Source organism: Camelus bactrianus, chromosome 1 (assembly GCF_048773025.1).
Source record: "Camelus bactrianus isolate YW-2024 breed Bactrian camel chromosome 1, ASM4877302v1, whole genome shotgun sequence".
Classification (NCBI taxonomy): Eukaryota; Metazoa; Chordata; class Mammalia; order Artiodactyla; family Camelidae; genus Camelus; species Camelus bactrianus.
Genome location: NC_133539.1, coordinates 115,710,789 through 115,734,831, shown reverse-complemented (window position 1 = coordinate 115,734,831; position 24,043 = coordinate 115,710,789). Strand labels below are relative to the sequence as shown.

At 40.0% G+C, this 24,043-nt stretch overlaps 1 protein-coding gene across 4 annotated transcripts in view; it reads right to left on the bottom strand.

Annotated features, from left to right (window-relative positions):
• The window catches only part of ZNF385D (zinc finger protein 385D), a 290,014-nt gene that overhangs the window by 119,970 nt on the left and 146,001 nt on the right, over positions 1-24,043 (bottom strand). For 2 of the 4 annotated variants that reach the window (XM_074371716.1, XM_045520055.2), the window contains exon 3: positions 20-130. The exons of 1 other annotated variant lie outside the window; for it this stretch is intronic. In XM_074371716.1, the coding sequence (XP_074227817.1) occupies positions 20-130 (111 nt within the window). Of the gene's footprint in view, positions 1-19; positions 131-18,353; positions 18,431-24,043 lie in introns of all 4 variants that reach the window. One more of the 4 variants, XM_074371727.1, reaches the window with a different exon arrangement.

The following is a 24,043-nucleotide window of genomic DNA, read 5'->3' as shown; positions in this document are numbered from 1 at the left end:
TACTAAATGATAAACTTACATCGGAATTAAATCTCAACTGGCAAATGTTGCATGATATGATTTGCTTTCTTCGATGAGGAAGAGGAACCCCGAAAGTATGATTTATTACCGCTTTCTGAATCGGGTCCATCTGCAATGAGAAAAAAAAAATACAACAAATAGAAATAAAGCTTGTCAGTTCCATTGGAATGTTGCCTATTTCATTAAATAGAATGTTGCCAATCTGTACAGCTTCAATCTCCTGCTCACACTATAAAGAACATTTTTATTCTAAGAAACGGTATTTCTACTTTCCTGGAAAACAGACAACAATGAGCCGGGAGCTCAGTATGATAAGGAAATGATAAATGCACCCATTAGAGTCTGCTTGCTAACCGTTTTTCTCATTTAGGACCAACAATTGTCTCAGTTTGATAATCCTCCAATATAATTAAAGGTTTATCAAAACTCAAGTTATTTTGAAAGCCAGCAATCTTACACAGAGGTGAGTCCATACCATCACCCAAAATGGACTTCAAAATACACTTAGTCAGACAAGCAGCTATGAAAGTAACTTATGCCCCATGACCCAACATTAATCTTATGCTGTGTTTGGTATCTTTTCTACCTTAAAAATACAGTGCAGGTTCCTCCTGCTATCTGAAAGCAGAGCCTTCCTGGGAAAGGTTTCGTGAGCTGAAATGGCATAAAATGAAGAAGCAACCACCTTTGGACACAGCTTGCTATGGGCCGTACCAAGTAAATCGAGATAAAGCAGAGATGCTCGCAGACACAGTCAAAGCTGGGGTGGCCGGATGCTGAGATGCTCAGTGCAGCTCCCCGGAGATGGGACGGAGCTTGGTGATGCCAACCTTGCTGCTCAGAGTTCACGCTGCCTTTATAAGGGCAGCTGTGAAACGAAGGCTGAACAACTCCATTTTTGCTGTTGGCCGGTTTTTTTTTTTTTTTTTCTTTTATGAAAATGAAAATCCTCTCCGGATCACCTTGGGTTAGTGAAAACAGGTACTAATGTTTGGTAAAAGTGAAGTAGCATAAAGAGAACTTTTGAAAGGCAAGGGTTACCTGTATGCAAACCCTGCTTTCTAAGAATTCAAACACAGGAGCTATCCATCCTTTCCACAATCATTCACTGACCACTTAAATATACTGGTATCGTATGGACTTACTGCTGGAGGTTCAGAATTTGGATTCAGAGATGAGGTTCAGAGGTTCAGAGATGTCAGTAATCTCTCTTCATCCCATTCTCGAACAGGACAAGGGACACCAAAAATATAGTGTCAGCAGTCCAGCTCTGATAAAATTTAACATCTCCTCACCAAGCTTTGTCCTAGGGTCCACATCTGTGGTTCCCAACTGCTAGAGTCAGGTAAAAATTTCGATCTGCTTGTGCAACCTCTTTGCTCCTCTGTGTCTATCTCAGGGTCGTGATGAAATTTACACACAGTAATTCTTGAAATTACTTAACACAGTACAATGCTGGGCACATTAAGAAGTCAATAAATGTTGACTTATATTTTTTCTTTTGCACACATGGGATGATCAAGGTTAACATGACCCTCACACTTCTATATATAGTCCTGGTTGGCACCCTTCCAATTTCTCACATGGCCAAAATACATTTCAGAATGATTTCACTGTTCTATATACAGCCATCGCTTCTGTTGAATGCCTGCAAATTTCCGAACTCTTAATTCTCATCAGATACAAAGTTCTCATGGGGGTCCTCACAATGGGTTGAGCTCAGAAATGATTTGACACACAGGAAAAAGCTAAGAATGTGTCTGTGAAATGATGCTCGAATATTCAGCTTCTGTGATACAGAACAGTTCATTAATTTGCCTAAATCAGTCACTGATACAGTCCACCTCCTTTTGTGTATTTCGAATCATCAGAATCAGTTAACTCACAGGCACTCTTCACTGGTAGGTAGGAGAAAGGTTCTGTCTACGTTCACAACTCCTGTAAGCTTATCTAGACACTTGTCACACATTTGTCTAAATAATAGCACCAACAGCATCCACAATAAAGACAACAGCCCTCAGCAGGGATTAAGTGCTTTCCATGTGGTAAGCACTAGGCTAGGTGGTGTATATATTAAACAGTTATGATCCAGAGGAACTCATGGGTCCTCACTTTATCTTCCATCATCACTTAAATTTTTTTAATCTGATGTTTAACCCTAGATTCTGGAGGAAGCTTAGCCATCCCATGATTCTTCTGGTCACTTCCAGGTATTAACAAATTAGGATCCCCTCTCCCCACTAGTAAATTCTACTATAATTTCTTCTTAACCAGTTTTATTCAAGTATCATTTACATGCAATAAAATTCACCAATGTTAAGCATACAATTTGATGAGATTTGACAGATAGATACAGTCTTAATAAGTATCACAAAGAACATTTCCGTTACCCAGAAAGTTCCCTCCCGCCCCTCTGTGGTCAATCCCCGCCTCCTGTCCCAGCCTCTGAAATCCTGTTTTCTGTTACTGTATTTTTCCCTTTAGTCAAAGTTCATACAAATAGATGTGATCTTTTGTGTCTGGCATCTTTCATGCAGTATAATGTGTTTACAATTCACCTGTGTTGTTGCATGTATCAGTAACTTAATCCTTTTTATTGCTGAGTAGTATTCCTTTGTATGGATATACCCCAATGTGTTTATCCATCCGTCAGCTGATGAACATTTGAGTTGTTTCCAGGAAATTCTATAATCTTTTCATGTCTCAATACATAATCTAAATTCATTCCTAAATTCAGTTCAGCATCTTAATCCAAATATTAAAAATTATTTAAAATTACAGCCTCTTTTTCTTAGCCTGAATCTGCCATAGGGTAACAGTGTGAAAGAGCATAGGGCACCAGTACAGGATTCTTCTCTATCGATAATGCCAAGTCCTCCAGCCCAGTTAAATCAAGCTTTCCTCAACCCCACCTCATCCCTATTTCCTCAGAACCAAAATGGACAGTGCATAGAACTGAGGAAGCCAATACCCACACAGATGTGTGCATCTGAGATGCCCACTTTCTGTATCCCAGTATCAACCCTCTTATACAACCTTAAAAATGTCATCACAATGCGTCTACACCAACACAGAGAACACTGGGAGATAACTCCCCTTTCAGCCAATAGCTAAAGACAAATTAAAAGCTGAAAGAGGTCACTGATTTAGAGGTAGCTGTCTCATTATGTTCTACTGCACTAACGGGTCTATTTCTACTAGAGAGAAAGTGAATTATACCTACATTCCATTTAGCAAAACCGAAATCCCTTATAACGATACCTTAAAATCAAAATGAACTATATATTTATATTAAAGATGCTCTCCGGAAATATACAATACTGAGTGTTTTTTTATCATATGTTGGGAGTAGCATATTATTTTGGTCTTTCAGTAACCCTGGTCACTTTCAGTGATCACATTCAATCCAAATTTGTGTAGGAGGTAGTTTGGGAGTAGACACTTCATGCAAAAGTGGAATATTCTCTCAATTTAATTCTTCTATCCGAACTGAATGTTGTTCTGATAACTGTGGCTATAAAATCAAATTTCAAAATGCAAAGTAGTGTATTCTTCTTTAGAGACAATTTTATTTCCAAGTGTACTTAAAAATTATCTGAATTATCTGAATTACATTTTAATGATGGATTTCACAAACTAGTTACACCACTAAAAGTAATTATCTTTAATTATTTTAGGAACCTAGTACAACAAAATGATGAAAGTTTAATGCCTTTATTAATGAACAAAGTTCACCTCTTTAATATATACATCTATAAGTACATGAAACCATTTATAACAAGAAAGTATAAAAGGGCAAAATCTAAATAATAACCAGTTCTGGTGTTAAGTAGTTAATTAAATGATATCACAGAGTCTGTAACTAAAAGCAGTATCTACTATCACTTAGGGGACACAAAAACAGCTACTTTGATCATTTTGTCTGTCGACTGAAATACACGCACAGCCTAAAAGTTGAGAGGTACGTTTTATTTGGGGGACATTTCTAAGGACTTGAACCCCTTCGAGCCCGGGATGACAGCCTCTCAGATTGCTCTGACGGACTGCTCCAAAGAGGTAGGGGAGGAGCCAGGATATACAGGAGCTTTACAACAAAGACCAGGTAATTGGACCATTAAAAGATTACTTGTTAACTAAAGACAACCAGGCATCTCAAGTTAAAGAATGTAGCGCTTTTCTGTGTATGGGAGGAAGCAAACACTTGGGGTCATTGAATTCATTCCTTTGACAAGCACCCAGCTATCTAGGGCCAGTGTCCTGTCCTTTCTTGTTCTGAGTCCCCTCAGGGTGCACCACTGTGAGTGGCTGCAGAGGCCGGGCTGCAGGCCTGTCCTCACTGGGGTTGGGGTGTGGTGGCAGCCGCTGATGACTTGATGGCTTCAGCATTCTTTGTTTATGATAATGGTTTGCAGTATTTTTCATTCACATGCCCAAAGACAACATTGTTTACCATTACAATCAAACATTTTGTTCAAAAAGAAAGTCATTTATGCTGGTTTTTCTCCCCATGAGAAAAACCAGCATAAGTCTGCTCTGTCAAAATAATCACACCTTCTTGTGTGTGTGCATCTTTAGGAATTTGTTTACAAAATCAGCCTCAAGAAATGACGATGTGCTTAGGAAAGAAAAAAAAAGGGGGTTGGGGGTCAGATAAGTTGTAGGAAATCTACATACTACAGACAGCCTGGACATTGCCAGCAAACATCAAATATTAAATTCTCTGAGATGTCCCACAATAAAAATATCAACTTTAAAGAGATAATTTCTAAAATGATATAACCAAAGCTTTTGTTGTTTCCTTTGTTTGTTTTTAAATTTAGCATCCTTGTTCAATGCAAACAGTTTAAAAAAATAGTGATCTGGGAAAATAAAATCATTATAAAATTTGAATAAAATGCACAGCCTTCCTTCCTACAAAAGTAACGTCCCTACACTAAAAACGCAATGCACAGAAATCAGATCCAGGCGTTTCATTTAACCCAGGCAGCACTGTATTAAAAAACTAAAAGAAAGAGCCAAAGCTATATGGCATTTTATGACATATTTATTTAATTTTAAAGCAGGATATTTTGAAAGCTAACATTTTCTAAATACATTATCCAACCCTGCCAAAACAAAGAAACAAAAGTGAAGGAATGACACACTACCTATTGATATGCTGACCCAGACTCCAGAGTAAAATTCAATTTCCAACCCAGCCTATAGCCTTATTTAAAGCCAAATGAATATGTTTTCCTTCACTTCAGGCTTAAGGATCTTGGCATTTCTCTCCTGGCCTAGCTTTTCCTTCATCTCTCCTCTGGGCATGCGGCTAAATTGATGTGTAAAAGAGAGTAGGGTACCAGGGCCAGCCTCAGTCTCCTTTCCCAGGATGCTCTCATGTTTTCAGAGAGGACAAGGCTTAACCCTGAGTTTACATTTCCAGCTCCAAGAGACCTCCCCTCTTTCTGTGTCCCTTTTATGACTCTGGCTTTCAGTCTTCAAATCAAAGAATAAGAACTTAAATGCCAGGAAAGTTGAGAAGTCCAGAAATACAAAGGTTGTCTCTTCAGGCTGGTATTTCTAGGTAACAATGGCCAGGAACAATAATGCTGAAGGTTACACTAACTGGCACTTACTGTGTGTTTCTATGTTTATGAGCATTATTTCTAATTCCCTCTGACCTAATATCACACAAGCAGTAAGTAGCAGAGCCAGCTAATACCCAGAGCATCCTGCCCTGCCCCCTCCCCCTACCTGCGTCGGGTACCACAGTAAAGTTTTCTGATATCCACCGTCCTGGATATCTGTGACTTTGCAGCATTAAGTGACGCTGAGAAGATTCAGTACATCAACCATCAATTAGTAAAACTGGTGTTTACATTACTTATATCCATACTTCAGAAAACACTAAATTAAAAAAAATTCTAGTAATTGCACTCTTCCAACAAAATTGTCCATTTGAAAAAAATTGCAACTTTTGTCCTTGTTTGAAAGTTTTTTTGATGGACGCATAACTCACATACAAAAAAACAAAAAAAACAAGCATAGACCTTAAGTGTATCATTTTAGCTAATTTTTTTCAACATGTGCATACTGCCGTGTTACCACCGTCCCAATCAAGATGGAGAACGTTTTTCAGCCTTCGTCCTTTCTATGAGATCTGGGTGGGGAGGGAGTTTAACAGGAATACCAATTACCCAGGACCAAGGCAGCACCCTGAGTGGGGCTGGGGGGATGCTGCACATAAAGTCTCACGGTTTCTTTGCTTTTGCCAAATCGCAAAGGACATGCGTGAGTTCATTTAACAAATAAATTCATTCACGGAGACCTCATTATCGGGTCAAGCCCAAATCTGCTACTCTGACACATTTAAGTAGGAAATACAACATGTAGGAGTCACATAAGTACCTTCAGGGCACAGCCAATTTCTCAAAGTGCCAAGCTTCCTTACACCTTCAAAGAAGCCATTTGCACTTCCCACTTTCTCTGCCTTGAAAACTCTGCCTCGAAAACTCTGCCTCCCATGCTTTCTCATTCATCTTCCCCTGCCTAATCCTACCCACTTTTCAGGACTCAAATGAGGACTGAGCTCTTCCTCCAGAATTCTTGGCTGATCTTCTTCAAACAAGTCTGGTCCTACAACATCGTGTGGAACACTCCACGGCACAGTCTGAGGATCTCTCTTGTCTCCCGTCTTTCCCAACAGAGAGGGAAGTCAAGGCAGAGCCGGGTCCCTTTGCTCCTTGAACCCAGGCGTGAGCACAGTGGCACTCACTTAGTCAAGGGCTCAACGCATGACTGTTGAGTTGCTACATAAGTTGAATATTATTGAAGTTCAATATCAAAACTTGTAACAGTCTTGGAATGATATTAACAATAGCAGTCAGAAAACCTGGATTCACAACGGAATCTTAGGTGTAAGGGGTGGAGTTATTAGAAGCAAAGGCATGTGGCTAAGAGTCCAATAGATACAATGGGGGATGTAGGATACAGAAACTCAGGGTAGAATCCACAACCACCAGCCGCCAAGCAGAATTTATATATATTCATTTATGAGTCACTTATATACGTAGTGTCATCTTGAAGTGGGAGGGAAGGGGGCCAGGCACAACCACTGAAGGAATGACACAGCAGTGAGGACAGGACAGACTGGTCAGAACCAAGATGGCGCAAGATTTGACTTCCAGTTGACCTTGAGCCTCATGGCACAGCCACAGGGCCATGGCAGTTCCTAGGCTGACTATAACAGGTCAAAAAATGGGTGGGGTGGGGGGATTTCCTGGAAATCCTTGTCCCTTCCCCAAAGTAGCTGGAATAATCCTCCTATTCATCAGCATGTGAAATTACCGAGCCCATGAAACCTAACAAGCCTGCACCTCATGGTCACTCTCTCTTGCCTTCTGAGATGGCCCGCACTCTGTCTACGGAGTGTGGATCTACCTTTACTGTAAAATAAACCCCCCATACCTCTCAGCTCCTCTCCCTCTCACCTTCCCGAGATGGCCCACATTCTGCCTACGGAGTGTGTTACCTCCTAAGCCGTTTTCCCTTCTGAGTGAGACAGCCCCGCTCTCTGGGAAGTGTGCATCTCTCTAAATAAACTTGCTTCCACTTTACCATGCCTTGCTCTTGAATTCTTTCCTGCGTGAGGCAAGAACCTGTTCTCCCACAACGATCTAAGCAACGAGGTGATGGTTGATCGGTTCTCTTTATACTTTACGTGACAACATCAGACCATTTTTTTTCCCACCAGGCATCTTCCTAGACAAAGGCAAACAGACACACTGTTCTGATCAGTTCAGGGGGCGCTGACTTTGCTCAGAAAACCAGTGCCTGAACTTCCACAAGCGAAGTCATTTGGATGCTCTCCAAGTACTGAGGACACGGGTAAATGTAAGAGACGTTTCCCATCAGCAGCTTTCCGCTATGGCTATTTCCCCTGATGTTCTGTGAGCAGACTAATAGGGTGAAACAGAGAAAGCTCAAAGCAAAGGATGGATGAGTTTGAGGGACTCTTAAGACATTATTTTTCTTAGAATCATTTGCATGCTCAAGTAAATTGCATTTAACCGACGTATGGTGGCCCTGTCATGGAATGCCCACAGACAGCTGCACTCCGAGACTTTTAAGAGGACGTGTGGAATTGTTACCATCACAATTTCTCAGTCATGGTCGTCTACTCCTGGCACTCTTTCAGAAATCATCTATTTGTGGTACTTCCAGTGGGTGGGGCTGCGTTTCACCTATGTTCTTATCCACTGGGATTCTCAATCCCTTCCCTGGAACCCAGTGGGCACTCAGTATGTACTTAAATTTTATTGAAATATCTCACTTTATAATTGAGAAAAGCTGTACCAGGAAGGGAAGGGGAGGTGAGAGGAAAAGAGGAAGGAAACAATGTTACATCATCCTATTGATGGCCTTCCCTTCTCCTGCAATGAGGTTTTGTTTTCCAGCCAAAGGAATATTACGTTTCCTTAAAAGGAATGGCTGTTGCCTGGTCCCACTAACACAGCCCCGTGGAGGTGACTTTGGTGCTGAATTTGGACACTTTAGAAACCTTGTTATCAGCATTACAGGGACTTCATTTGACTCAAATGCTTTGATGAGAATCCTGTTTCTGGGAACCGTAAGTTTGTTTTCTACGTCTGTGAGTCTGTTTCTATTTTGTAAACAAGTTCATGTGTGTCTTTTTTTTTAAAGATTCCACATGTAAGTGGTATCATGTGGTATTTGTCTTTCTGTCTGACTTACTTCACTTAGTATGATCATCTCTAGGTCCATCCATGTTGCTGCAAATGGGGTTATTTCATTCTTTTATAAAAGGCCATAAAGCTGAGTAATATTCCATTGTATGTATATGCCACGAGGTGGGGGAGGGATAAATTAGTACTTGGGGACTTGTAGATACAAACCACTATATAAAATAGATAAACAACAAGGTCCTACTGTGTAACACAGGGAACTCTATTCAATACCCTGTAATAACCTACAATGAGAAAGAATATATATGTGTGTATATATCTTAATCGCTATGCTGTGCACCACACATTCACAGAACATTATAAATCAACCCTACTTCAATGAGAAAAAGAAAAGAACCCAGTTTCTGGTGGACTTAAATGGCAAAATCTCTTCTGAAGACACTGAACGCCCCTGGTGCCTGCCTGTGTCAGGTTTCCCAATGCTCGTCAGGTCTGGTCTCTGAACAGGAGCTAAGTAATTAAATCCAACAAGTCCAGAGTTGGGGTTCCACTTACACAGCTCGCCCCAGAGAGCAGGGCATCATGGACTGAGCTGGAGAATGAATCCCAGAAATCCACGCTATTACCAGCCGTACCGCAAGTCCACGAGCACAGCTAGTGCCCTAGCAGGTCACTGAAGGATCTTCTCTTGATCTGAAATGGTCTCTTTTCTGCTTTCCTGTTGTTAAACTCTTTTCTTTTTCAACAGCACGGTGCTATTAGACGGATGGATGAATGGACGGGAGAATGCACAGACGTTCTGGCATGAAGCAATTAAAACATGAAAGTACTATGCTGATACTTCCTTTCTAACATTTTAACCACGTGTAAGTTCCCCAGGGCTGCTACAACAAAGGACCACAAACTCTGTGGCTTAAAACAGCAGAAATTCATTATCTCACTGCGCTGGAGGCTAGAAGTTTGAAATCAAGATGCTGGCAAAACCATACTCACCTCCCCCTCTGAAATCTGTAAGGACAATTCTTCCTGCCTATTCCTAGCTGCTGGTGTTTTGCCAGCATCTCTGGCAATCCTTGGCTTGCAGAGCCATCACTCCGGTTCCTCCTGGGTGTGTCCATCTCTGTGTCCAAACGTCCCCTTCTTATACGGATACCAATCATATGGGATTAGGTTACCACGCTACTGAACTCATTTTAAGTTGATTATCTCTGCAAAGAGACGACTTCCAAGTAAGGTTCTGAGGTAGTGGGGGTTAGGACCATAACATGCCTTTATATTGGCGGTGGGGTGGGGGCACGATTCAACCCATAACAAATGGAATGGGCAACACAAAATCTACAAACCACTGGGACATTTTACTCAGGCACTAATTCCAGGACTTCCCGATTAAAGGAAACACTGAAATCAAAAATCAGGTTTCTTGTGTTGGTGTCTAAAAGGGAAAGAAACAGTGGATCACTGAGACCATTCCTTGTCTGCCCTCTTCCTACAGGATCAACTCTAGCCTCAGAGTCTTGTGATCCCCAAGAGCCTGGGAAGAAGAAATAAGTTCTAAGAAATTGAAATACACAAAGAGATGAGGCTCGTGGAATTGAAAGAAGCAGATCTTTACTAGTGAGCCTCCAAATAATTTAGATGAGGAGCTTTTGAAATGTCACAAAGTGAAAGTTATAAAGTCTATAGAAAAATTAAACAATGGCACACTGGTATGGGCTACGTGAGCAATTACCCCGATTTTAATTGTTTTGTTGAATCAGAAAAGGCATAAATTTTGGGGTACATGTTTTGCACTGTATCTTTTTTCTTGCTCCGTTCTTGTGTGTTTCTTTAAGTCACCATCTAACGCCTTTGAAAAAGTATAATGGTGCGAGGGATGGTTCTTTGTTCAAACAAATTCCATCTCAAGAGGTAATTTATATGATCTCTTCTAGCATGAAAACTCCAAGATAACACATATACCTGGAATGTAGCCCCTAAGAATATTCTTGCTTACCTTTATGTTTTGTTCAAAAATGCAAATACACATATGTCTGTGCAGATGTCTGTGTGCGTGTATATACACATGCATACATATTATTTATGTACTAATTTATGTATCAGTATTTATCCACCAATTCTGTGCATAAAACCTTTCACTCTTTGGAATCTGGCATGACTCAATTTCTTTTGTTCTGTGTTTGGACTAGACTTGATAATTTCTTGAATTATTCTACTTTTCCTTGCAAGGAAGTACCCATTCACTAATTTACACACACATTTCCCCCGCGCTAGGTGGCCTGTATGTCTGTTTTAGCCAGTGATGTAGAATTCAAGCCATGAAGGGCATTTTAGGCTGAGAAACACTACCTTCCATGAACTAACCTGGGCCCATGTCTCTGGAATCATTTCCATGCCCCCTTACCTCCCACATTTTGCTCCCGTAATCCAGATCTGCTGGAAATTTCTGGTATAACCTGGTGTGCTTTACTGTCTTCTCTACCTTTTGTGAGGTTCTTTGCTTTCTTTCCAATCTTTATTACTTACCCGCTACATGTATAATCCTGCCTACCCCTCCACATCCCTTTCCAAGAGGACCTCCTCTAGTCTCTCGGTGGGCGCAGCTAAACACCCCTCCCCGGGTCCGCACACCACCCTGTACCTACTAGGTCACATCATATGCTATCCACCGCCTGGATCTCCTGCCTGCAGTTCTCCCCTCCCCAACCTGCAAAAGATACAGTCAGCTTTGTTCACCTTTGAAAAATAAGTGCCCAAGAACAGAAAGTGCTCAAGAAAGGTTTATTGTTGAAGACAGTCATTAGATATGTAAAAAAGCAGCCACCCCAGCTGCTGTCAGTCATTTTAAGGAGAACTAAGTAGCTCAAGACATAATTCTTGGTGGAAGCCACGTTGTTCGATTTGGTAGAAAATCTGCATTATCATCTGAGACTGACTGCATTTCAAAGCCTTGAGGGAAACATTCCCAGTAAACTGCATGTTTAAAAAATAGAAATAATAATCTCTTAAAATCCATGCCATGTGGGTAAGGCAATCCTCAGCCCTGGCTGGCCACCAGGAATCAACCGGGAAGCTTGTTAAAAGTACAGACTCAGAGCACCAACACAAGGCAAATTCATTTAAAGTCTGAAAGAATCCGTAAGGGACAGCTAAGACATGCTGGTCAAAACCTTGTTCATAGAATCAACTTCCTGCGATTAATATCTTTCACCAGGTATTTCCAAGAAACCAATGTCTTCTTTCCCACCAATAAATAATTTTAGCCTAATACTCCTATAAAGGATGCAGTATTATCCTTGTTTTACAGAAATGAAGATTGGGGAACAGCCGGAGTAAATGATTTGCCAAGGTGACCTATATATTACCAGGCAGCTCCAAGATTTAAACCCAGGGTTATTAAAACCCAGTGTTCTTCCTGCCTATCACACTGACTCTCAAAGATGTGTTCTAGCTCAGCAAACTTCTGAACTCAATTTAAAAATGGGATCTGAATTGGGTTTCTTGGGAATTGGCAAACTGCAGGCAGAAACCCATACACATTAAAAAAAAGAAAAAGAAAAAAAGAATTGATGACGAAGACTAAACCAGAACCACCTGAATAAACAAGGGTTATTTTGAAGTATTTCTAACAATTGACTTCCTTGTTAATAAATGACATTGTAGGCTGTTTTTAATCTCCAAAGTGGTGTTAAAGCACCGTTTCACGTCTCTACAACTTTCTCTGTTCTGCCTGTTTTTTCACTTCCTGACCTTTTTTAAGGACTTCAAGGAACCACTGTAAAGTTGAACTGTAATTAAAAGTTAAATCAGATACAGTGAAGGTCAAGTGGTGAGCAAGATGTTATCAGCTGTGGGAGTCAAGGACAAATGAGGCTGAGGCTCTCATGGCCTCCCCCAAAATCCTTAAGACCAAACCCACCTGAACCCAAAGCAAAGATAACCCAGTACCTAAGGACTGCTTTTAACCATGAGGGTACAGTTACATTTGGTCGTATTTGAAACACTTCCAGTGTCTATTACATGGAGACACTTGTACAAATTTCTGAAACACCCCAAAGACAGTGTGGTTGGACTACTGGTGGCTTTTTGTATAAACTGTAAAGAGTAAAATATAAACTGTAACCACTTAAACCCCTCTTCACGTGGCCTGAAAGGGGGTTGCAGATCTCAGCTGGATTCCCATGAGCAAGCACAGGGAGAACCACTGACTTAAGAGGTTATTTTGTTAGCTGGCACATTAACTAGTACACTCTGTAACTCCCATGCCCTTCAAGTCTTGCACAGGGACTCTCAAAATATTGTGCTATAATTTCTTTTTTTGTGTGTGTATTTTTATCAAATAATGCACACATGATAACAAACCAAATAGCACAAAAGAGCTTCAGATGACAAGTAACTCTCCCACTAACCCTTCCAGCTCAGAGGTAAATGCTTGAAATGAAATGAAATGTTTATTATTAGTATTATTATTTCCTGCCATTTGACATCACAGCTCTAAACAACATGCTAATGTTCTCTAGACACTAACATAGATGAGAATTTAACACATACACCACCAGACCTTCTTCCTCTTTCCATACTCTTCAACATACATTGTCAAAGTTTTATTAAGTTGAATATTTATTATTATTTCACAACTATACATAATAGGTTCCCATATTTATGTTTGGCTCCATTAACTTGAGTCAGGATCTCAAAATCCCTGCTTGAAGGTATTTGTTTTCGTACAGCTTTTCTCCCTCAATTTCCAATTTCCAACTTCTCTCAGCTACACTTATAATACACTTTTAAATGTTCAAACTTTTCTAACTGAAATATCTTGTGCTCTCAGCTACAACCCACCCTTCCAGGCTTTGTTCAAGGATGAGTCTCAAATGTAAAAGCGAATAAACATTATCGTTGTTTTGACTTGATCCATATTTTTGTCTGCTGACCAAGTAATGTGATAGGATTAGATTTCTTTTTCTATAGTTCCAATGCTACAAAACTTGGTCCATTCAAAAGGGAGTGTTTTAGCTTCAAGCAAAGAAACTTCTATTTTCTTATTACCCATCAACTACTTGAAATTCTGTCTTATTTTCTACTGCTACATTTTAAAGCATACTTTCTGATTGTTCTTTGCCTTTCTTTTTCTATAAAAATGTGTTTTAATCTTAATTTGAAACAAATTTTCCTCTTTTCAATCAATCCTCATGTTTCCAGTCCCACCTGTCTCATGCTTTCTGCTAGTCACTCAATTTGACACCAGCAGACCCTATTTCCAGACCTTCTCCAAGGTCCTGAAGTCATACTTGTCTCTACTTTCCTCTTCTGTGCACTTTCCTTCCACCACCTGGCTTCTAGGGATGTTTAAATCTCCATGTATGGTGACCCTAAACACCTCTGCTCTTTGGCAGCTATCTCTCCTTTTTGTATTTTTTAGATTTATTTCAAGAAAGTCTTGAGAGAAAAGGAATTGCTTTTATACAATCTTTGTCCCATTTTGAAAAAAAAATTGGAGGTTTCTATCTAAACATATTTTAAATAACAAACCTGAATAAAAGGAACTTTGGTTTCTAAAAATAAACTTTAGTCCAAAATACCTGCTATTTGATGTCAATAAATTATAGTTTGCAGGTAAAAAAAAAATATTGTTGCTCATCTTTAGTCAGGAAAGCAACTCCATTTAAAATAATCACCCTTCTAAACAATAGTTTAACATCAAGAAATCATTTAAGATCATGTTACTTCCTCTAAAATCTGCTGGGAACTCTTAGTGAACACTGCTTTCCGCTATTTCTTAGAATGTGTAATTTCTTCCATCCTGAAAATAATACATGACAGTTAAAAACTCCATTTTCATCCATCCTCTCTTGCTGAATTTATTTGTATTTTAAGTGAACTTTCTAAATCACTTCTCCAGATATTTCTTGATGACAATTTGCATTTTGTGAAGAATGCTTGGCTTAAGAAAAGCAAACAGAAAAAAGGCAATTGAAACGAAGAAAATGTACTAGTGCTAAAGACTGCTGCCAATTACCCCACAAAATAATCAGGCTACCCGAGTACCTCTGAAATGGCAGTGTTGACTCTTAAGACAAACCCATCACAGATCAAGGGTCAGTCTGCTAAGCTGAATTTCAAACAATTCCAAAACACTGAAAAGGAAAAGACCATGCAACTGCATGGCCCAGCTTGGCAAGAGTTCCTGTAACCATGTGCACCTGATCATATAAACCCCAGAGAAATACAATCAAGACAACACAGGGTTCAGAAAGGTGAGGAAGGGGAGAGCTGAGCACTGGAAAACGAAAGTGTAATTGTTTCTAAAACACTAAGGTATCTTGGAATATGAATCTTATTGCTGGATGGACTTGGAGTCACATTCCAGAATGGTCACCTACTAATCTTTGACCTTGGGAAAGAGGCCTGGGAGCATTAAATGAGATAATCTATGTGAAGCACTTGAAACAGAGTCAGACACGTTCAAGATTCATAATGGTTTTGTGGTTTCCAGACACCATCATCCTCCGAATACTGACAGCCAAGTAAGTGGCAGAAGTAACAACTCATATGCTGTTTCTCCAGCGATGATAAAGTCATGCATGAAACACAGAATCATTTAAAGTATTCTGTACTGATTGTTGAGAGATTACTTAATAGACAACAAACTGAAATTAATGGATTAAAGACAAACTGAGAGGGTTGATCAGTTTGGTATTTTACGGAAGAACTCAAACATGGAAGCTTGCAAGGTGGATGGCATGTGATCAATGTCAAGGACATGGAAGGATGCCCTGGGAAGGGTCCAGATATTTTTTGGGTCTCTGCAGATGTCTGTCTGAAGAAGGCTATGTAATCTAATGGCTTGTACAGATACAACAATGCAAAACAAATAGTTCCAATCTCCAGAAAGGGACTTAGAATACAGTTAGAGAAAGATAAATAAATTTTAGCTCAAGTGAGCAAGTGTGGAAATAAAGATCTCAGCAGAGTGCCAGGGGAGCAGAGCGGAGGGGGTCTTCACTCAGAGTGGGGATGTCCTGGAAGACGTCATATAAATCACCCAATTTGGGCTCAGTAAGTAGGAATTACGTAGGTGGAGATGACAAGTATAACAGAAAAAGCCCATGCAAAGGTATAAAAGAATGTGATGTTCAAAGGAACTTATCTACAAAACAAAAACAGGCTCACAGACATAGAGAACAAACTTATGGTTACCAGGGGTTAAAGGGGTGAGAAGGGATAAATTGGGAATTTGAAAACTGTACTTCCTGGGGGATGATGGAAATGTTAGCTACGTTGATTGTGGAGGTGGTTTCATGGGTGTAAATATCTATCAAAATTCATCAAATTGTACATCTGAAATATGTGTAGTTTACTGTACAGGAACCATACCACAATAAAGGTGATTTTAAAAAAAAGAATGTTATATTGTCAGTAAACATTCATAATTTAGGTGTGAATGGGGAACAGTGTGAGTTGGGGGGGAACAGTGTGAGTGGAAGAGAGGCAAGTGGCCAGGGATATTGGACCAGGTACTTAAGATGTGGGCTCTGTTCATGAACCTGAACTTTAGTCCTTTGAGCAATGCTAAGCTATAAGAAAACATCCAACTCAAAAGTACATGCAACCATATTTGTATCTTCAGAAAAATAATTTAGACGAGAACCTGAAGGGAGAAAATCAGTCTGGAGTCAGGAAGACTTTAAAGCTGTTGCAAAAGTCCACCTGAAAAATCCAGGTCATGAGTTAGCCAGTAGCAACTGGGAGATTTGAGGGAGAGATTGGGGAGAGTTTTAGGAGACAGGCTTTTAAGTCAGCATCATTTATTTGACTGATTCTTCTCACTGGGTCACTGAACAGAGAGTGACAACATTAACCATTGCATGAATACAGAACAAATGGCACATTTCAGAAAGGTGTGTGGGGGTGTATTTGTGGGTAGGGGAATTAATGCGTTCACGACTGGAACCTGTTACGTAGAGAGGAAATCAGAAAGAAGTCACAGGGGTTTAAAAGTGTGCAGTGTTGAAGTTCTGAGTTTAATAGCTCTCAGTGTAAGGGAAGACAGCGGGCATGGGTGACACAGACTAGGTGATGTGGAATACGCTTTGGAGTAAAGTTAGAAAGGAGGGGACTACAGAGACTCCTGGGGGGAGCACTGATGTTTCTGGGGATGGCAGAGAAGAAAGAGCCCAGAAGGAAGCCTGAAGAGAGGAGAGCTGGCAGAGGAATGGGAACACCAGTATCCTTAGGGAGAAAGGATGGATCTGAAGGAAATATCACACCGGCCAATTTCTACGCCCCTTTTGAAGACTTTACTGAGAGTACATTCTGTTATCTCCTTTGGATACCCGTGCCTAGAAGCTTCTAGTGCCCGTTTGCGGCAGGGCAGGTGCTGTGACGAGCCTGAGGATATAAAGACAAGATAAAGTCGCTGGTCTCAATGAACGTGCGGTTCAGTGGGGAGGAGAGATGTGTGCAGCGATAACCATGGCACAAGACAGTTTTATGATAATTGCTATAGAACGGGGTCATCGTTACACACACAAGGGAGAAACTACTAATGAATTTTGCTGGGGATGGGTCACATAAGGGAGAAAAGTTGCAAGTTAAGAACAAAATGTCTTTTTCTTCCCTCCTTAAGCCTTCTCAGTAGTTTTAATTAGATTCTTTTTAGATTCTCATCTCTTAGTGAAATGGAAATTTGCTGATGAATTACATTGCCTAGCTTTCTTCAAAGTTTTACCTTTATTCAAAAGTCCAAGATATTTTCTGATTTAATTTTTAGAATGTATAACGTCAATGTTTAGCTAAAGAGAAGGACTTCCTGATTTAATTAAAGAATATGTGAATAACTTAACAATGTCTGCAAGAATAAGAATTTATCAAACAGTGCAGAACCTCAGAGAGATAATTTAAAAAATATAATAGAAGACATTAAAGAACGATATAAATGAGAGATAAATCATATTGATGGGTAGAAAGATACGAAATAATAAAAATGTCTCTGTTCCTTCCAATCAAACTACAGAATCAATTCAATGTGAATCAAATAGTTGTCAGGTTTTTTCATGGATGTGATAATTTTAAAATTGATGTGGGAGAGGAAGTTATCAAGGATATGCAAACCCCCCTTAAAGAACGAAAACATGGAGAGACCACGTCTTATCAGACATGGAACACTGGGACCCCCCCAGAGAAAAAGAAACAGACCACTGAAATAGTCCAGAAGTCCACGGGCAGATCCCTTTCCAAAATGTAATTTGCTCATTCATCTGCTCACTCAATGGGTATCACTGGGTCCTGATTATGGGCCAGGAATTTTCTACGTGCTGGGGTTCCCACAGTAACAAAACAGACAAAATTCTTACTCTTCATTGTGCTCATGTTATAGTGGGGAGAGGGGGAGGTGAATGAGGTAAGTAAGAAAATAAACACATTCAAATAGTCCTAAGAGTGATGGAGGAAATAAAGCAGGGAAGAGAGATTGAGTAAGTTTGGGCAAGTGGTGGTTTTTAAGTGTAAACGAATGTGGTCTCACTGAAAAGGAGCTTTAGAGAAAAAGCACGAAGTAGGTGAGGAAGGGAACACGTAGCCACCAGAGGGGAGAGCACTTCAGTCAGAGGACCCAGCGAGGGCAATGACCCTCAGGTGGGAGCGTACCTGAGGCCAGTAAGTCATTGTCATGCCGTGGACACAGAAACGACAAATCAGTCAATGAGCTGGGACATCTGTTTACCCTTAAGGGAAAAAGATGAAACTGGGTTTATACCTCATACTACACACGAAATCTAATCTCCTGTAGATTATAGACTTAACTGTGAAAGGCAAAATTTTACCTTTAAGAAGACAAGAATATTTTAACAGCCCTATGGTAGAAAAAAAATTTTTTTTACTTAAATCAAAAAAAGGCTCAAATAACTTTGAAACTAAAAACATTTGTTCATCAAAAGTCCCTGTTCAAGTGGTAGAACACGGGCTTAGCATGCACGAGGTCCTGGGTTCAATCCCCAGTACTCCCCTAAAAGTAAATAAATAAATGGACCTAATTAGCCCCCACCCCCTGCAACAAAAAAAGTCCCTGGGAAGAGAGCAAAAAAGACAAGTCACGAATCTGACAAAGGGTTCATATCTTTCATACATAAAGAACTCCAACCAGTCAGTAAGAAGAATATTCATAACCTAATAGAAAACGGGTATTTCACAGAAAAGGAAAAATAAATAGCTAACACAAATGTGAAAGGCTTAGCAACTCTTGTTAGTATTCGGGAACATTTCTGGAAACACAAAATTAATTCAGGATTCTATTTTTCATCTAAGAAACTGGCATAATTTTTTATTTAAATGTACAATAGCACCAACCATTTGTAATGTAGAACAAAAAGAATTCTTATATACTTAGGTGGGAGTGAAAACTGGTATGATTTTTGGAGAACTTCCATTGAAGATAAGACCCTAGAATAGTTAAGATCCAGTGTTCCAATCCTAGCAACAGACTCTAGAGAAACTCATGGGATTGCGCACATGTACATATGTGCCAGAGTGTTAACAGGAACAGCCTTTACAACAGCAGAGACATGGGTCCAGACCTCAATCTGCAGCGGGAGAGACCAGTGCTCATACAATGCCTTAGACACAGAGCCTGATGAGAACCCAAGGACTGCTAAACGTGCCAATGGGGATGAACCGCAGACACATGGTTCTGAGGGAAGAAATAAGTGACAGAGGAGGTAACACATATAAAATGACACTTCTGTGATGCCAAAGAAGCAGCAGAACTAAACAGCCCTTTATTTAAGGGCACATCCTCTGGGGCTAAAACAATAAAGTAAAACATGGGAATGGTGAAAAAGACATTCTGGGTCTTGATTACTTCGGATAAGAAGGCAAGGATATACTCAGCAGGGAGAAAAAAAACACATTATTTTAAAAGTTAGACATAATGTTCAATTTCTTAAGCTGGAGCGGAAGTACGATGTTTACATTAGATCATGCTTTAAATTGACATATGATAGCAATAGATTTGTAGACATCAAATATTTCATGGAAAAAAAGGGAGTTTATGAAATAAAGTTGACAATGAACCTTCAAAAGATGCACCATAAGAAATAAATTGCATTGCTTTTATCTATTGACTTTGTATCCTGCAGAATCACTGCCAAGTGGCTCACACTGGTATACCAGGAACAGAAGCTAATTAAAATTAACTAAGTGGAGGCAGTGATCATGTTCTCTTTCTCCTCTTTTTTCTACACTGGGGAGGGCAGAGAGGGGCAGGGGCAGGAGGGAAGTGCAGAAGCCCCCCCTGAAACTACATCAGCTATCTGTAATGCTATCTGATCCGGGAGAAAAACTAAACACAGAATATTCAAATGAATCTCAACTCAACCATCCGTTTCAGAAGTAAATTAGAATTTCCCGTATGTATACAGCATTTTAAAGTCCCATGCTAGGCACGGTGACTCAGAAAAGTAAGTATGAAAAATGCTTCTTGAGCTTCTTCACATCCTCTTTGGATTAAATCGTAATAAACTGAAATTCCACATTACACATTTCTTTACTGAGGTGGCAGAGTCACCAGTGGAACAATGCTCTCTTTTACCTACCCAAAAGGGAACGAGTCTCTTTGTCTCTGTTAGTCAAAGACCTCTTGAGGGGAAGGACACATCACTGAATAATTAAGGAAACAGAGCAAAGTGAAAGAAATTTAATAATTTCTAAAACCATTATTTATCCAGACTTACCTTTAATGAGCTGATTATAAGATTAAATACTATGATAATCAATGTGTAGTTTTAAAAGCCAACAATGTGAAGTCTATAAGAACATAAATTAGCTTACTAGGAACTCACAAATGTTGACTACATTGTCCTCATATAGAGGATTTAATTTAGGATGTATTAACCTAGTGTCAGAGTTACACCTTAAACATTGATTTACCAGGAACTTTATTGTCCCTCAAATTTAAATGCATAATTCACTCTGTCCACAGACTTGAGTTCTACTCTTTTTTTCCCCCACATATTCTTTCAAAACCCTAGTTCTTATTAGTTATAACTTCTCTAATAACTAACCTATGACCTTTCATATAAGTGGCTTTCTGGCTCCCTTATACTTCCATCACATTTTTTTTATACAAAATCCCCATCATAGATCAATCAAGCATCTGAATTCTTAGCTCTTTTGATATTTGCTGTTTATCTTTACCAGCTGCTCAAGCCTGACACTCCTTCAAGCATCAACTCCTAACTCCGACTAGTGGTGAGATGTCGTAACACAGAAGAACAAATCTGACTCCATATTGGATGAGTTTCTTTTACTTGAAACTTCATATTCTATTGCTTTCGCTGCAAGTTAATCACTAAAGGGATGTTGCCTGAGGGTTAAAATACACATAATGGCCCATCTCGGGGAGCCCTGCCTCCTGTGCCTGAGCCTTAAGCTTTGTTTAGCTCACAGGAAACACCCTGACCAGGCCCACCCGCAAATGGCTGCAGGAAGGAAGACATTAGCACATCCCCTCCAGAGTCTGGCCAAAACCAGAAAATATTTTCAACAGCTTATTGCCTTATCTTACTTTACCTCCTCACCCCCTTTCCCCTCTTTGCTCTATAAAAGAAACTAGCATCCAAACCCAGGCAAGATGCTTCTTTGGGACACTAGTCCACCATCTTCTCAGTCTGCTGGCTTTCTGAATAAAGTCACTATTCCTTGCCCCCAGAACTCATCTCTCAATTTGTTGGCCTGTCGTGGGGTGAGCAGTACAAGCTTGTACTCGGTAACAATATTAGACAAGTTAATTAACCTCTTGAAGCCTGGATATGTATAATTAAGATAACAGCATGTGACATATAGATATGTTGTGGGAAAGCAAGTGCAATCATATTTGCAAAAGACTGAATTCATATATTTTTCTGGCACATAAGAAATTCTCACACCACTTATGATTAGTTGTAGTTTTCTTGACTTATCTGAGACAAATGAAACCTCATGTAGCTTTCCTGCTGTGTTTCCACACTTGCTGCTTCTCCATCAATTCTATTACATGATCCTTTTCCTCTGCCCCTACCTTAAATGATACCATTCTCCAGTATTCCATCTGTGTTCCAGTCTGATGACCTATTTATCTATCACAATTTAGTGTCTGTGTGAAAGGATACTACTCTTAAAATAAAAAATAAACACCAAGAGAAACACTTTAATGATTGTCACAGATGGCAATCTATCACCGTGCCCTATACTTCTCTCTTCTCACTGTGTCCTCTGTAATAGTATTTATATTTTCTCATAAAGCCTTCCCTCTTTCTTAACTTTGTCTTCCTACTTTGTCTTCTTACAAACAAACAAAAAAACCAATTATTGCATTATGTGTAATTTTCTGCTTTGCAGAAAAAAAAAAAAAAAACATCAAAAACCCTATCTGCAGTAAAGCTTCAGTTTGCTTGAACTCCTGTTCTCAAATCAGATCTTTTAGATATGAAAGTAATGGCAACTTCTATTTTAAGATTTCAAATCCCAGCAACAGGAACCTTTCAAGAATAAAACCTATTCCATTTTCTTCTAAGTAGAAAGCAGTTAGAATCTGTCAATCAAAGTACAAAACTTCCACGAGGGAAAAGCATTCCAGAACACAGGGCCATTCGTGGCTCTAAATCACATGAAACGGTGGATCTCTTAGGCAGGCCTTTTTTTTTTTTTTTTTTTTTTTTTTTCTTTTTGGTAATGCACTGTATTCCCCATACTGGCTGAGAGACGAGGGCTGAAATACAGCCTGTACAGCAAGCTGCTGGTCGACTGTGAAATGCCACCACGCAGAGCAGATCCTGGCCTGACCTCAGAGAGTCCCTGACACGGCTACCGCCACCAGAGGAAGGTAGCCTCAGCTCACACAGTGCCTCCTCCTGCGGCCATGGGTAGTCTGTTTCTGCTTTCCCCTTTGATCCCTCTACTCCCAACTAGCCCTGCTTGTGATCCCTCCACTGGCACTCAGGTAATCTCCCTACAAGATCTTGTGATAGCTCACAGGGAAAAAGAATGCAACAATGAATATATGTATGTTCATGTGTAACTGAAAAGTTATGCTCTACGCTGGAAATTGACACAACATTGTAAACTGACTATAACTCAAAAAAAAGAAGAAGAAAAAAAAAAACAGGAAGGATGACTGGACTAGGACTAGTGTTGCAATGTGATGAGCAAGGGTCTGCCTTTTCTCCCTCCTCCCCGCCTCCCTGGCCCCGTGGGGTGATCTTAGCAATGATGCTGGCTCACCTCACCTCCCAGATAAATCTTTCATCCCCATCTCTTCACCCTCAGACTAGAGCCCATTCTGGGCCAGAACATCCAAAACAACGTCTGAAACGTAAATGACTCTTATTCTATTTTTTGTGGACAAGGTTCCATCTCTGTTAATGAGTTTAACTGAAACAGAGGAGGCTGGGGAAGGGGCACCTGAGTAAAGCAGAGCCTTTTTCCCATCCTTTGCTTTTGGTATTAGTAGTAAATTTTCCTTTCTAAACACAATCCCCACCCCACGCCAGAAATACGTGTGCATACACACACACACGCGTATACGCGTACACGCGTACATGTGTACACATAACGTATTTTAAAAACTTGAATAGAGCTTATTTTTGCTTCTGGGTCCCTAAAAATATATTATAGACTTTGTTTAAAATTGCAATGGAAGACAGAAAAGAAAAGGTGTTCTGAAACTAAAAGATAAACTAGTCCCAGAAAACTGCAGGGAAAAAAAAAAGTTTAAAAAGGGGAAAAACAAACAAACAAACAAAAGAAAAGTGCCAGGGCACTGGCCAGAGGCAAGAGGCTTTCTGATGGGTTTATCTTGCCATAAAGACCTACCTCAATGGCTGCTCACCATCTAACCCTGGCTTCCCAGTTTAGTGCTTAACATGCAGGGAGGTGGCGGGGAAATGGTTAATGCAGTCCAATTCCAAGGAGACAGAACACAGATAGCTTTTCGCTAGCGTTGCTGTCCCAGAAGGACATTGGTTACGGAAGATAAGAAGCAATTCAAGCAGATACGGCTTCTGCGTGTTCATTTCAGCAGTGCTCAAAAGTTCTTTTATCAATGAAAACCATATGGGTTTCTATGTAATGCTTCCCACCAGAAGTGCCAGGATTATTCCGTTATTTTGCAGTGTACATTTGTCCTCTGGACTTCCCGTGATTGTAACATCGTCATGAAACTATAGAATGAAGAATAGCAACAGAGCTAGCTAACAGATAAAGGTGTGTGTCACTTTGTTTTAGAAAGGACCTGTTAGGTTTGTTTTCCTAGAAGCAGACTCTGAGATAAAGACGATACTGTACAAGTGATAATTAAAGACATG